At 38.4% G+C, this 16431-nt stretch overlaps 1 protein-coding gene across 1 annotated transcript in view; it reads right to left on the bottom strand.

Moving 5' to 3' along the window:
• Positions 1–16431, bottom strand: part of NAA25 (N-alpha-acetyltransferase 25, NatB auxiliary subunit) — a 63213-nt gene that overhangs the window by 20451 nt on the left and 26331 nt on the right. Inside the window, exons 10-15 of the mRNA XM_080649517.1 lie at positions 15562–15731; positions 12997–13109; positions 9287–9494; positions 8152–8241; positions 1851–2031; positions 935–1034 (exon numbers count right to left, since the gene is read on the bottom strand). Of these exons, the coding sequence (XP_080505643.1) occupies positions 935–1034; positions 1851–2031; positions 8152–8241; positions 9287–9494; positions 12997–13109; positions 15562–15731 (862 nt within the window). The remainder of the gene's footprint in view (positions 1–934; positions 1035–1850; positions 2032–8151; positions 8242–9286; positions 9495–12996; positions 13110–15561; positions 15732–16431) is intronic.

Here is a 16431-nt window from a genome sequence, read left to right as displayed (position 1 = left end):
TACAAGCTGAGAACAACAAACCTATATTTTATTGTTCAGGAATGCTTCAGCCCTGCCCTGGGTCTAGCAGATAGATTAGCCAAAGCTGTTATAGTTGCAAAACACTTTTTTTTTTTTAATCCTCATGAGTGTTGTCATGAAGAACCCCGGAAACCAGCTTCCTGGCCCAGTTTCTTGGTTGCTATTAGAGAAGAAAATGGAGAGCTATGGGCAGATATCTGGAACGGCCCAATTCCAGGCGATGAGTCTTAGAAGCACATGAGAACCAAGTTGGCAGTGACCATCCTAGAAGACATGCCTTATCTTCACACATGTTCCTGGGTAGTTTTGCATAGTTGGTCGACTGAGTAGAGACCATATATATGGCTTTTCCACAAAAACAACTGCTTAACTGACAAGTGGAGACCAAGTCTGCTTGCAATGAAAAATATGGTGCAAATCCCATCCTTTCATTATGGCACATAAAAGCTCTATCTTATTCATTGATGAAATGACCTTTAATTGGTCAATTTTATCATTCTAAGAAAACGTAAGTGCATTTACTGTTAACAAAGAGCACAGTGGTTATAGACTTCAGAAATAAATCAAGGTAACCGAGCGCAGCTGCTATCGCAGAATCTTACACGGCATCTCATGCCCTTGGAAAAAATCTCTAAGAGATTAATATACCAACCTAAGAGCATAAAACTTCCTATTCTGTTAATACCCAGTTTTAACACCTTTGTATGGATCCTATTAAACAAGCCCATTCTATCAACGACAAATAACTTCACCTATACCTATCAGCCTTGGCCAGTAAGCTATGTCATACAGGCACTTGCAAATACAGCAAGGTACACCCTAACAAGTGTACCTGTGACATGGGGAAGATGCTCTCTGAATCATGTGCATTCAGCAGGCAAGACCATAAAAAAAAATTATTTTTTTCACTTACATCTTTCTGGTTGGAGTGGAAAAACCTGAGTGCGAAGTTACAGGATTGGGATGCAGCAGCATACTGACCTAGGGATTCAGCGTATCGGGTCAAAAGATATCTAGATCGGAAGCAAAGAGAAAAAAACGTTATACTTACCCACCTATAATATCATATACTATACTTCAAATTATTTTGGCAGAGAAATAGTAAGCATATGGAAAATTTAAAACATCTTGCAACAGAAATCTAATTTACCGAATCAAATTTTTAAAAAGAACAAAGTTAATTCAGTTTGGGGGAAGCTCTAAGTTCAATGCCATGCTTTCTTATACTCAGATAATCAATGGAGCACAGATTATGAAAGAACAGAATACTGTCTTCCTAAAACAGGTCTACAGGGAATAGAGAAAATACCCCAATTCCTCACAAAGAATAGTTCCACTGGGGGGAAGGGGAGTCCGGGGGGAGGTCAATGGGGAAAAAAAAAAAAGGAGACATATGTACTACTATTTGTAATACTTCAAACAATTAAAAAAAAATAAAAGTAAATAAAATTAAAAAAAAAGAATAGTTCCAACGCAAATTCAAAGACTCTCTGAGGACAACAAATGAAGTACAGGTGTCAACCTCAAGTCCAAGCCAAAAGTAAAGACTTCAAAACCATGTATGCTAAGAAAAAGGGTTCAAAGTATATAGCCATGCATTGTCGTGGATGAAAACTTTCTTACCACTTCTAAACTGCAATTTTTAACATTACTACAAAATGCTGGCAAATATAAATTCTTACAATGGGTCATGATATGTGATTATTTCATCTAAAAAGCTTAATACCAGGAACAACTTTACTGCTAAAATCAAAATGTTCAAGTTTCATGTATCAGAGCCCCACACTGGTGTAGCTGACTGCTCATTATTCAGAGTATATACTACCAACCCAATGGTATCATGCTGGATATGCTTAGCATCAAGGCTGGAGTACAGATCCAACACAGGTTCAAATGCTCCCAGCATACAGTAGATTCGAACAAGCAGCAATTTGAATTGAGCATTGGAAGGGCTATGGATTAATCCCTCTTCCAGCAAAGTCAGGGCCTGCCACACAGCAGTCTCGTCACCTGGAACCAAAATATAATAGCATTACCCACAGATCTTGACAGCAAATATAGGGTTCTCAAAAACAAAAACTTACATCATCACCTCCCCTAATTATTCTAAGAATGAGTTTAGATGGCAGAGAATACATTTTAGATACACACCTGTAAGCAAAACAGGGGATTTCCCTGAATAGTTATCTCAATTCTTAAATATGCATCTATAAAACTGACCCAAACTTTAAGCTGCCAGGTCTTCTAGAGGGAAGTTATGGAATCTCAGAGAACCCTAGATTCCGAGAAGAGACGAACTTTGAAGGAGAACTGGTGTCACCAACCTTTCCAGTTCAGGATTTTCTCTACAAGACCCAGATGCTTTCTCTAAACGTCATTTTTTTTCTTGTATATGTAACTCAACCAATAGGATATCAAATAATATTTTTTTAAAAATTGCTCATTCATAATCAAAATAAAGCGATGCACATTTTGAGCCACCAAAACTCAGTTCACATGTAACTGTAGTATTAAAGATTAAGTAAATTCTCTTTTAAGAATCTACCTAGCCCTCGCCGGTTTGGTTCCGTGGATAGAGTGTCAGCCTGCGGACTGAAGAGTCCTAGGTTCGGTTCCAGTCAAGGGCACATGTCCGGGTTGCTGGCTCGATCCCCAGTAGGGGCTATGCAGGAGACAGCTGATCAATGATTCTCTCTTATAATTGATGTTTCTATCTCTCTCTCCCTCTCTCTTCCTCTCTGAAATCAATAAAAATGTATTTTTAAAAAAGCAGAGGAATCCTTTTAAAAAACAAAAAATAAAATCTACCTAGCCCAGCCTGCATGGCTCAGTGGTGAGCGTCCAAGTATGAACCAAGAGGTCACAGTTCGATTCCCAGTCAGGGCACATGCCCAGGTTGCAGACTCGATCTCCAGAGTGGGGTGCAGGAGGTAGCCAATCAATGATTCTCTCTCATCATTGATGTTTCTATTTCTCTCTCCCTCTCCTTTTCTCTCTGAAATCAGTAAAAATATTTTTTTTTTTCTAAAAAAAAGAATCTATCTAAAGAAATAACATGAAATGCAGATAAAGCTTTATTTACAAAAATATTTATTGTAGCCCTAACCGGTTTGGCTCAGTGGATAGAGCGTCGGCCTGCGGACTGAAGGGTCCCAGGCTCACTTCTGGTCAAGGGCATGTGCCTTGGTTGCAGGCACATCCCCAGTAGGAGGTGTGCAGGAGGCAGCTGAGCGATGTTTCTCTCTCATCGATGTTTCTAACTCTTTATCCCTCTCCCTTCCTCTCTGTAAAAAATTAATAAAATATATTTAAAAATATATATATTCATTGTACTAATAAATGGGGGTGATTGAATAAATTACAGTAACACCCACCCATGGAAACATCATACAGCCATTTGATGTTAACGAAGACTTTTTAATAACAAGGGTAAATACTTTTGTAATAATTATCAGTAAAACACATACAGAAAATTCAAATTAGCATGAAGAGTTCATCTTCAGTCTAAAAAATATGCAGAGGAAGGAAAAAGGAAATGTGTAAAATCTTAGACTGCCTGTGGGAGCAGGAAAAGTGAGATTAAAATAAATTGCTTTCCAAAATTTTTATATGCTACTTTTATAATCAGGAAAAAAACAAACAAAACAAAAAAAAACAGCTAAAGTAAAAGCTCTATCTATTAAGCTTTTAAAATTATATTGTATATGCTTTTTTCCAAGAAAAAATAAACAATAAAAAAACTGAAGTTCTAGATAAATATCTATAATCCTACCCAAACTATGCGAACTACACATAATCTATTTAAACTACCATTTTAATATAATGCTTCTGAACTATAATTACTTTACACAGTAGTAGTCGTCATAGCATGTATCCAATTTTGCATTCTGCTCTTTTAATTGTGTTTTCTCATGTTGCTACCTGGTGTTTATAATCATAATTTTACTTATGATTATAAACACTCACTGGCCTACATTTGAGCAACACTAGATATACGATCTGAAGATAAAGAGTCATGGGTGGTTCCTAGCCTCAAGAGGCTCAGAACTGAATAAAAAAGAGAGTTGAGCCCTAGGTGGTTTGGCTCAGTGGATAGAGCGTCAGTCTGTGGACTGAAGGATCCCGGATTTGATTCCAGTCAAGAGCACATGCCTGGGTTTCAGGCTCAATCCCCAATAAGGGTTGTGCAGAAGGCAGCCGAACCATGATTTGCATCATTGATGTTTCTATCTTTCCCTCTCCCTTCCTCTCTGAAATCAATTATATATATATACTAGAGGCCCGATGCACGAAGATTCGTGCAAGAATGGGCCTTCCTTCCCCTGGCTGCCAGCATCACCTTCACTCTGGCCTGGAGCCGCCTTTCCACCATCCCATGCTGCCCAGAGGCCTGGAACTGATGGGGCTGTGTGGAATGCCTGCATCATTACCATGGCAACAATGCAAGCGTCCCGCTCCGCCCCCTGAACGCTCAGCGCTCGCATATGCAAAATAACCTTCCATCTTTGTTGGGTTAATTTGCATACTCACTCCTGATTGGCTGGTGGGTGTCATGAAGGTATGGTCAATTTGCATCTTTTTTATTAGTGTGTGTGTATATATATACACATATATATAATTATTCTAATAAAAAAGAGAGTTGAACAATTACAGAGAACAGAAAATTTTAAGAAATTCTAGTTGCTCAAGGATAACTAGTATCAGAAAAAACACAAATCTTCTTAAAGATCTCTTTAAAATAGAAACAAAATTTCAAAGAGAAAAAAAAAGGTTTAATTCATACTTCTTTCGGAACTAATGAACCAAATATTATGAAAACATGTATCATTTTATTTTGCAAATTTTAGCATATAACTACAACTCCACACAAATTCTTACTAAATCAAAAAGAGCATCAAAGCCCTGACCGGTTTGGCTCAGTGGATAGAGTGTCGGCCTGCGGACTCAAGGGTCCCAGGTTCGATTCCAGTCAAGGGCATGTACCTTGGTTGTGGGCACATCCCCAGTGGGGGGTGGGCAGGAGGCAGCTGATTGATGTTTCTCTCTCATCAATGTTTCTAACTCTCTCTCCCTCTCCCTTCCTCTCTGTAAAAACATCAATAAAATATATTTAAAAAAAAAAAAAAAAAAAAGAGCATCAAAGACTGATGAGGTCTTTTTGAGGGACAAAATTTTCCTAACAAAATTTTATAATATAACAAAATGACATAAGTTCTGGGGACATAATGTACAGAATGGTAATTATAGTTAATACTATATTGCAAGTTGCTAAGAGCGTAGACTTAATAGTTCTCATAGTAAGAAAAATTTTATAGCTGTGTGGGATAGACGTTAACTAAACTTATTGTGGCAATCATTTCACAATCTATACATATGTCAAATCAACGTATCAATTATATCTCAATAAAACTGAGGGGAAAATGACATCCTTCACTGCCCCTTTTATTTTTGCAGCATAACTATAAAGATATGCCATTTTGCAAAAACATTTGAGAGCATCACCAATTTCCTAAAGCAACTGTCTTAAGTCCTTTCATATTCAAATTAGTCTCTTTCAACATTCTTACCAATTTTCTATAAATTTCAATTTTCCGCCAGATCCTCCATGAATAATGACTATGCCTATGATTAGAGCACTTCAACATCACTTTCGCTGACTTTAATAAAAAACAACTTGGCCCTAGCTGGTTTGGCTCAGTGAACAGAGCGGCAGCCTGCGGACTGAAGGGTCCTGGGTTCAATTCCAGTCAGGGGCACATGCCCGGGTTGTAGGCTTGATCCCCAGAAGGGGGCATGCAGGAGGTAGCCAATCAATGATTCTTTCTCATCATTGATGTTTCTATCTCTCATCTGTCTCTTTCTCTCTCTCTTCCTCTCTGAAACTAATAAAAATATATTTTTTTAAAAACTTGTATCTTTATAATATCTGCAATTTCCCATGCACTTGTACTGTATGACTTTGGACAACTTACCTAACTCCTTTCTCTCTGCCCTGTATTTCCCGCATCTATAAAACTGTAATAACCTTAACTGTATTATTCTGAGGTTTAAATTAGCTAATTCATGTGTAATATTTTAAGTGCCTGATGACCAAAAAATGTTAGCTGTTACTGTCAGATGGCCAGATACCTTTGCTCAAAAAAACAAGAAATTAACAAAGCCATAGTCAGTATGAGCAAGACTGCATGTTAGAGGTAAGTGGGGAAAGGTATTGGAGCAGGGATGAATTTGCTAAATAGTTCATCAATGATTTTTACATTAGGGTGACTTTTACAGCCCTATGCAACCTCATGAATCTGGGGTTCGGATAAAAAATACTCTAATAAAAATGATTTAATCTTAAATCCCAGTATAATACAGTATAACAAGTATCATATGGGTACATATAATGTCCTACAAAAAGTTCAGAAGAGGCATGAAATCCAATGTGGGAGGGGGTGAAATCAAGACCAGCTTGTCAGAAGTACTGTTTGAGTAGAAGTTAGAGGAAGGAGGTAAGAAAGTTTTTTCTAAGAGAGGCAATACGATGTTCAGTGATAGCAGCAAAAAAAAAAAAAAAAGGTAGATTCAAGACTGTACGTACATAAGAATCTGGAGATGCAAGCAGAAGCTGGATTTTAAAAAGGCATTGTAAATTACCCTGAAAAGGTTGGCCTTTATCCTCAGGAAAATAGGGCACCTCTGGAGAATTTTAAGCATGAGGATAACAATATCAAAATTGAGTACTTTGTGAAATGATCTATGAGGACAGGGGTTGTGTCTGTCTTACACACCACTCCCTCCCCAGCCCTTTGTTTCTTCTATAGTTTATTCTGGTGAATAATATGCAATAAGTATCTGAAGTTATTTTTTCCTAAAAACTGCTAATAAGAGTCCTAGCCAGTTTGGCTTAGGGGATAGAGCATCAGCGTGTGGACTGAAGGGTCCCAGATTCGGTTCCGGTCAAGGGCACATGCCCAGGTTGAGGACTTGATCCCCAGTAGGGGACATGCAGGAGGCAGCCAATCAATGATTCTCTCATCATTGATGTTTCTATATCTCTCTTCTCCCTTATCTGAAATCAATAAAAGATATATTTTTTTTAAAAAATCCTGCTAATAAGAGAGAATGTTAGGGGGATGCAATCTGAAGAAAAGGCAATCTCAGCCCTAGCTGGTTTGGCTCAGTGATAGAGTGTTGGCCTATGGCCTGAAGAGTCCCTGGTTCCATTCTGGTCAAGGGCACATACCCGGGTTGCAGGCTCGATCACCAGCAGGAGGCAGCCGATCAATTATTTTTCTCTCATCATTGATGTTTCTATCTTTCTCTCCCTCTCCCTTCCTCTCTGAAATCAATGAAAATATATTTTTTAAAAAAAAGAAAAGGGCCCTGACCCGTTTGGCTCAGTGGATAGAGCGTCGGCCTGCGGACTGAAGGGTCCCAGGTTCGATTCCGGTCAAGGGCATGTACCTTGGTTGCAGGCACATCCCCAGTAGGGAGTGTGCAGGAGGCAGCTGATTGATGTTTCTCTCTCATCGATGTTTCTAGCTCTCTATCCCTCTCTGTAAAAAAATCAATAAAATATATTAAAAAAAAAAAAAAAAGAAAAGGCAATCTCAATGCCATTTGCTGAATCATACTTTACCATATATTATATTTTTGTCTTAAATGGGCTAATCAGAACTGTATTCCAAAAAGAGTGCATTTTCCTGTAATTTTTTATAAGAAAAAATGTCTTAATTTTATTAGAATTAGAGTATAAAAGCAAACATGGAAAGAAACTGGTAATTTTGCTATATATAATTTTTTTAAGTGAATAAAGAGGCTATTCCATTCCATGCGCCTATACAGCCATCTCTGAATCAGTTTCTCTGTATTTTAATTATTGTGGCATTGTAATAAGTTCTCTACAGTCATTACTCACTATTCATAAATATTTTTAAAAAGAACAGATATCCACTGATTTAAGATTTTCCTGATTGCAGTGAGGGGGATACATGGAGACTTAGGTTCTTCTAGAAGCACCCTAGAGAAGGGCAAGGAAGAAAAATCTAAAAGCATAAATCAAATTCTTAGATTATGTAATTAGTCCATGAATTTATAGTCAATTAAAAAAAATAATAATATCAAACTGAAACGATTGCTCCTTACCTGTTTCTCTCCATATATCAATAAGCACATGGACAGCAAGGAGACAGTAATAGTCTGAAAACTGCAATTCGGTTTTCAAACAGGATTTCCCTACAGGGGGGAAAAAATCATCTGTATTTAACATTTATTTAACTATTACTGCTCCAAAGAAGTTTTGTAGAGCAGGCACAGTGAGAAGAAGGAAAGAAGAGAGGGGGGAAAGAAAATAAGAAGAACGGTAAATACCAAAAGAAAATGTAAGCCATGAACCAAAGGATTCAAATGGTGAGACTACCAGCCGTGGGCAAACTATGGCCCGCAGGCCGAATCCGGCCCGTTCGGCTGTTCCATCGGGCCCGCGGAGCCGAAAGAGCGGAGGGTTCTCTTGCTCTCCCCTCCACTCCTTTACTTTGAATTTATATTAGTTCACACAAACACTCCATCCATGCTTTTGTTCCGGCCCTCCGGTCCAGTTTAAGAACCCATTGTGGCCCTCGAGTCAAAAAGTTTGCCCACCCCTGGACTAGTCTCAGCTGGAGCAGTAGGGTTCCAGAACAGAGGTGGTATCCAAAATGGTCCAACAGGGAAAGCAGCAAGATTTGAAAGGCTTTAGGTGAAGCACAGAAGCCAAGGCCATGTATAACTAAAGTAATGTTATGCTCATTACTTCACCTAAATTTTTAGAATGCTATTAAAGAAATACTGATATCATCTAATCAGATATTTTATCACACCTAGCAATCTGAAGATCTTCTACTTCTAAATACCTCACAATTTACAACATTCTTTTTGTTCACTTGTGTAGGAATATAAGCAGAAAATGTGACAATTATCATAAACTATGCAATTCATATGAGCTCACCATATCGGGAAGAATATGAACAATATAATTAGTTAAAACTCCAAGTTATCTAACACTGTGTGCTGACTCTACTTAAATTTTTAAGAAATGAAATGTGGAAGAAAATAGTAATATAATAAAATTCCAAGCTTTAGAAAGGCTTTGCATTTTATTACTTGGGTAGTCTTGCCACTTGACAAAATATTCTCTTTGCCAATCTCATTAAAACAGGATGCTGTGAGTGATTCAAAACAAAACTAATTTCTAAGTCTTAGCTTATCAGAGAACAACTGCACATTTTGAAAGGTTACTCACCAAATTCCAGTCCATGCTGGTATCTTAACATCAGTTCTCTGACCACACTCAATTTCTGATTTTTATCCATCGTGTGGTACAAGCCTAGTAACCTCGTCAGCTGCACCACACACAAATGCTGCTGCAGAGCTCTGATGTCAGCAGGCAGTGCCAGCTTATCCTCTGTTGGTGTCGACAAAGGAACAACTCCAAGTAACTGATTAATAAACTGCAGAGTGGGAAAAAAAGGAGGACAGGTCTCAAAACAGATCTAGTTTTCAGTAGGCCATAATTAAAAAATACTGAAATGGCCCTAACCGGTTTGGCTCAGTGGATAGAGCGTCGGCCTGCGGACTGAAGGGTCCCAGGTTCGATTCCGGTCAAGGGCATGTACCTGGGTTGCGGGCACATCCCCAGTAGGGGGCGTGCAGGAGGCAGCTGATCGATGTCTCTCTCCCATCGATGTTTCTAACTCTCTATCCCTCTCTCTTCCTCTCTGTAAAAAATCAATAAAATATATTTAAAAAAAAAAAAAAAAAGAAAGAAAGAAAAGTTCCCACAGCACACACAACCAAAAATTCAATTCATGCGAAATTTCCTTACTAATAAAAATTATTTATAAAAAAAATAAAAAAATAAAAAATAAAAAAATAAAAAAAATAATAAAAAATTCTGAAATGATCTAGAAAAAGACATCAATCAAGAAAAAATAAAAATTAAAACCCCTTTACTATACCATTTTTATTCACCAAACAATATTTTAGAGTAATGAAATAAAATATAGTTTTATTTGATATGTTGACAGTGTTAATTATATTTTAAAGTTAAAGTCAATGTTTAATTTTATCAGGTATCTAAATAATTATATATTTAAATATAATGTACACCCCACACCTATAAAGCTATATACAGACTAGAGGCCCGGTGCACAAATTCGTGCATGGGTGGGGTCTGGCCAGCCTGCCATGATGGGGGCTCATCGGGCCGGGCAGCAGGGGGAAGGGGATGTGTGAGATTGGCCGGCCCCACCCCCAATGGGGGGGGGGATGATCGGGGACGAGACTAGCCGGGGAGAGGGACCACGAGAGGTTGGGGGGAGGGGGCCCCAATCAGGTAGGTTGGCCACTGCAGTGCATGTCATAGCAACTGGTCGTTCCAGTCAGTCCAACGTTCCAGTCGCTTGGCTTTTATCCTATATAATAAAAGGCTAATATGCAAATCAACTGAACAGCAGAACAACCGGTCGCTATGACACGCACTGACCACCAGGGGGTAGACGCTCAACGCAGGAGCTGGCCCCTGGTGGTCAGTGCGCTCCCACAAGGGGAGTGCCACTCAGCCAGAAGCCAGGCTCACAGCTGGCGAGCACAGTGGCAGAGGTGGGAGCCTCTCCCACCTCCATGGCAGCGCTAAGGATGTCCGACTGCTGGCTTAGGCCCGCTCCCTGCTGGCAGTCAGACATCCCCCAAGGGCTCCCAGACTGCAAGAGGGCGCAGGCCGGGCTGAGGGACTCCCCACCTCCACCCAGTGCAAGAATTTCATGCACCAGGCCTCTAGTACAGTGGTTCTCAACCTTTCTAATGCCGCGACCCTTTAATACAGTTCCTCATGTTGTGGTGACCCCCAACCATAAAATTATTTTCGTTGCTACTTCATAACTGTAATTTTGCTACTGTTATGAATCGTAATGTAAACATCTGTGTTTTCCGATGATCTTAGGCAACCCTGCTAGTGGTTCTCAACCTGTGGGTCGCCTTAGATCATCACAAAACACAGATATTTACATTACGATTCATTACCAGTAGCAAAATTACAGTTATGAAGTAGCAACGAAAATAATTTTATGGTTGGGGGTCACCACAACATGAGGAACTGTATTAAAGGGTCGTGGCATTAGAAAGGTTGAAAACCACTGCATAGATTATGTATGTGAATATAATTATGAGCAATAAAATTGAATAAAATAATGAAATATATTAGACATCCTAACAACTTTGACTCTATGCTATTTTATTTTCTTCAATTAGAGGTTAGTCCCATTTTAAAAGAATTTGGCTCCTAATTCATTGGAACAACAGTTCTCAGTTTGAACCTTACAGGGCAGTTTCCAATCCTCTTACAAACTGCTGAGCAGCAGAATCCCACATTTAAATGGTTGTGGCAGCAAAATTACCCCTCTCAATGAAAAATTTACATAGAACTACACAACTCATTGCAGCAGCTTTAAATCCTTTGTGTCACAGAACAATGACTACCTTATCATTGCTAGTATTCCAGCATTTCTAGAGGGTTCCTCTCACTATATCACTATGATGGGATCCCGTGAGATGACCTAGGGTTTTCAAACATACCAGCAAAGCCAAGGGGCTGGTACCAGATTCGTACTGGCAAACCTTTATGAATCTCAGTTGATGACAATATAAGTGTTCCTCTGCATCCCCATCATTTGATGCTTCAACTTACAAGATGGTAAGCACTATAAGACATGATCAGTTGTTCCCTACCTTAGCCCTTAGCATAGTTAAGTGCTACAAACACTGAATGAATCTCTCCCACCTGGTTCCATAGTCTGCTTAAATCCCTTCAGTAACATGAAACTCAAACACTATTTTTAGAGAATTCTGGCCATTAACAAGATCTTTTTCTCAATAAATTCTGAATTCCCTGTAACAATTTGCTGGTTGAGTGGAAGAGAAAGGTTTGGTCCTGGTTCTCATCCCTTTCCTACAAGAGAGCTTTCAAATATGAGAAAGTAAGTAACATGGAATACTATTCTACAATAAAAAAGAATGAACTACTGATACATGTAACAAATGCATGAATCTCCAGGGTATTATGCTGAGTGAAAAAAGCCAATCTCAAAAGGTTATACATAATATGATTCCATTATATCAAATTCTTAAAATGACAAAATTGTAGAAATAGAAAACATTAGTTGTTGCCAGAGGGTAGGGGTGAGGAAAGGGGGAGGTTCAGGGAGGTGTCTGGGGGTAAAAAAGAGTAGCACATGGGATCCTAGTAGTGAACTGCTCTGTATCTTGATGGTGGTGGTGGTCACATAATCCACGTGTATTACATACTGTACTAAAAACACAAAAACAGCCGCAGCTGGTTTTGTCAATGGACAGAGCGTCGGCCTGTGGACTGAAGGGTCCCAGGTTCGATTCCAGTCAAGGGCACATGTAGGGGGCATGCAGGAGGCAACCGATCAATGATTCTCTTTCATCATTGATGTTTCTATCTCTCTCTCTCCCTCTATCCTTCCTCTCTGAAATCAATAAAAATAAACAAACAAAAAAACACCACACTCACAAATGAATGCATACGAAACTGGGGAAATTCGAATAAGGTCAGTGGATTGTATCAATATCAATTTCCTAATTATGCTATAATTATGCACTATGTTAGCATTAGAGCAAAATGGGTGATGGGTATACAGTGTTCTCTGCATTGTTTCTCTTTTAACTGCATATAAATTTACAATTATCTCAAAAACACACACATAAAAACAAAAAAGGAGAATCTATCTACAAAGGGCTTATTCTCATTGTGGCTTAACTTAACAAGAAATCATGCCTTTAATCTGATAGCCCCTAGAGTACTTGGCTTGATAGAGCAGTTATCTTGATATCTCATGTTCACCACTCTCTCACATTTTAGAAAGGAAGCCCAAACACTTAACCTAGTTACAACAAATACAGGCACCCAACAGAATTCCAAATAGTACTTACTTTTGTACACTGTGCAGCAGGCAAGAGATCAACAAACACCTTGAGGTCTGTAAAACAGCAAGGTTTATCCCCAAACTTTTTAAAATACTGAAACATTAATTCTTCTGGGTCACCTAAGAGAGAAAAATAAAAACCACTAAATTATTCATGGACTGTCGAAACCGGTTTGGCTCAGTGGATAGAGCGTCAGCCTGCGGACTGAAGGGTCCCGGGTTCGATCCGGTCAAGGGCATGTACCTTGGTTGCGGGCACATCCCCAGTGGGAGGTGTGCAGGAGGCAGCTGATCGATATTTCTCTCTCATCGATGTTTCTAGCTCTCTATCCCTCTACCTTACTCTCTGTGAAATATCAATAAAATATATTTTTTAAAAAAATAAATAAATTGCCGAAACCGGTTTGGCTCAGTGGATAGAGCGTCGGCCTGCGGACTGAAGGGTCCCAGGTTCGATTCCGGTCAAGGGCATGTACCTTGGTTGCGGGCACATCCCCAGTAGGGGGTGTGCAGGAGGCAGCTGATGGATGTTTCTCTCTCATCGATGTTTCTAACTCTCTATCCCTCTCCCTTCCTCTCTGTAAAAAATCAATAAAATATATTTAAAAAAATAAATAAATAAATAAATAAATAAATAAATAATTTATGGACTGAAGAAATTTCTAATTTAAGTAAAGGTCTGATTTGAAAAATCTTTATTTCATTAAATTAAAATTTTGTTTGAATGCTTGATTAAGTGTGAATGAGAATGACAATGAGGGCTGGAAGTGGCTTGAGTAGTTAAAAATAAAAATACTTTTAAAAGGAGTAGAATTTTACATTCAGTTTACCTATTAATACACTTAGGAAATGTGAAGCTTTTCATTCAATTAAAAAGTTTTCATTAAATTTTAATGAGTTAAGTTTACATGCAAACATTAAACAAACATGCTTCTCTCTACAACAATTCCTGAACTACTGCAGAAGTATCAAATAAATGTTAATTAAATGAAAGGTAATGTTGGTTAATAGCCACACCAACAGAAGAGAAAATAAATGGGAAGAACCACAAGCCAATAACTCCAGCAAGATCACCCACTATTAAAAAATTTAAACCTGGAAATGCAGAAAGCTACCAGTTCATTTTATTTTTTCCTCAAATTAAAAACAAAAAATAAAAATAAAATGTTCTCAAATTGAACTAGATTTAAGAAGCGGAGATTCTAACCACGGAGTTCTGTAAGAGTTTAGGTCCCGCTTCCTATTCACATGTCTCTGGGAACAGAGCTCCCTCTAACCAGATTTTCACAGGACTCTGTGATCCCAAAGAGACTGAGAATCACTCACTGGTCTGGTAAAAAAAAAAAAAAAAAAAAAAAAAAAAGTTTTTTTTAATTGTGGAGACTACACAAATTCACTAATTTGTAAGATGTGGGCTGGCAATAAGGAAGAGAAAGATAGAAGATAAATATATTAAGTGTCAAAGCAGAGCCAAAAACTTTTATATCCAGCTTTGTAGAGAAAACAATTATCTGGAATCTATTTTAATAATATTTTACTAAAGGTCATGAGAAAATTTTCATTTGCAATTCTGGAACTAACATACACAGATTATTGAGGTAGACCCAAGAAAGAAGTTAACATGGAATTCAAAATTGATTGTGAGTAATCTACAGAGGGAATGACAGAGAGAAGTTCACAGTTCATTTTAGAAGGAGCTACAAAGAACATTAATTAGATGATTAAAATGAACAAAGATATTCTAGGACAAAGATATTAGAAGTGTTCATCATCCCAGGACAACTGGTCCCTAAAAAAATCCCTCTTAAACTTTATAAACTTCCACTGAGAACAAGATTTCCATAACAATGAATGGAGGAAAAAGATTTCTTTGGAGCTTTATCTTAAAAAAATAAAATTGAAAAGTTTTAAAAGCTTATTATCTTAAACATAACAAAATTTAGGGCATTATTATTATAAGCTAACACTTAGTATTAACAAAGAATTACTGTTTTGGGGGAGAAGGAATGCCATTTTTCCAACAAAATTATAAACTAACACAATATGACACCCTTCACTTCTTGTGCAATAAGCTAAAACATTCATTTTATAAAAACACCTAAATGCTTCATCAAAGTTCCTGAAGGCCTCTCTTAATGCTTCACTAGCCAAACAGTTATTTTCTCCCACATGTCATTATCCTTATAAACTTTATCTTCGTTAATTGCCATAACTCTGCTAGACAGTCTTTCATCAATGTAAGTGCTGGGAGCAGATTTTCAATAAAACTTTCATACACTTCAAGAAATTCTGAAACTTTTATGAAACTGGCTATTTTACTTTGAAATTGATTTTGATATTATTATTGATCAGCAAAAAGAAAATGTCTGACAAAGACTCTGATGGATAAGGGAGAGATTGAGAGCTAATTTTGTAAGTGATCCATTCATTAGTAAATATTTTCAGGTTATGGAGACATTTGCTTCCTACACATGACTCTGTTATTGTAGGCTTCAAATGAATACTGCACTTGGGTATTAAGGGCTTCCCTGTACCTTCTCCAGGGTTCCCAAATATCACTACAGTTTCTTACCTAGTTTGTACTCATCATTAAAACCTTGACGTCGTAAACGTCTAATCAGCTCCAGTTTAGCTAGATGTGGTCCTCGAAGATGGCGAGAACTTTTAGATTCTTCTGTTATCCGACCTTCTATAAACTTCACAGCTTCTTCTGCAGAATAATGTACTTCTCCTTCTAAAGAGCTGGGTATAAACACACGAAAAATATATTTTTGTGCCTCTACTGTCCATTCCAAAAGTTAAAGCCACACTGATTTGAAGAAACATATAAAAAAATAAAACAAAGCATTTTGATAATTATAAAACAACTAGAGGCCCGGTGGGGTCTGGCTGCCCCGCCCCAATCGGGGCCGATGGGGTGGGCTGGCTTGGGGTAGGGGACATGGGAGGTTGGCTGGCCGACCCCACACGCAAACAAGGGTTGGGGGGCTGATCAGGGGGCCGATCAGGGGCAGGGCCGACCTGGGGAAGGGGTCCCGGGCAGTTGGCGGGCCGGCCCCCACCCCTGGTTGAATTTGGGTCAAACTCCGGGTGGAGGGAACAATATGCATATTATCCTTTAATTATATAGGATACAAAGAGAATAAAAGAGCTGTAAGCATATTCTGGCAGATAATATGGCATATGATTACTCCAATTGTGGCATTTGATTACTACTGAGTGATTAACCAACTCTACCTCTTTTTTAATTTTAAAAAAAGGATAATTTTTGCAATAAGTTTTACTTTAGCCCTAGCTGGTTTGGCTCAGTGGATAGAGTGTAGGCCTGCGGACTGAAGGGTCCCAGGTTCGATTCTGGTAAAGGGCATATGCCCAGGTTGCGAGCTCAATCCCCAGTAAGGGACGTGCAGGAGGCAGCCGATCAATGATTCTCTCTCATCAT

Source organism: Plecotus auritus (assembly GCF_963455305.1).
Source record: "Plecotus auritus genome assembly, chromosome: 13".
NCBI lineage: Eukaryota > Metazoa > Chordata > Mammalia > Chiroptera > Vespertilionidae > Plecotus > Plecotus auritus.
This window is presented reverse-complemented; position numbering and strand designations above follow the sequence as displayed.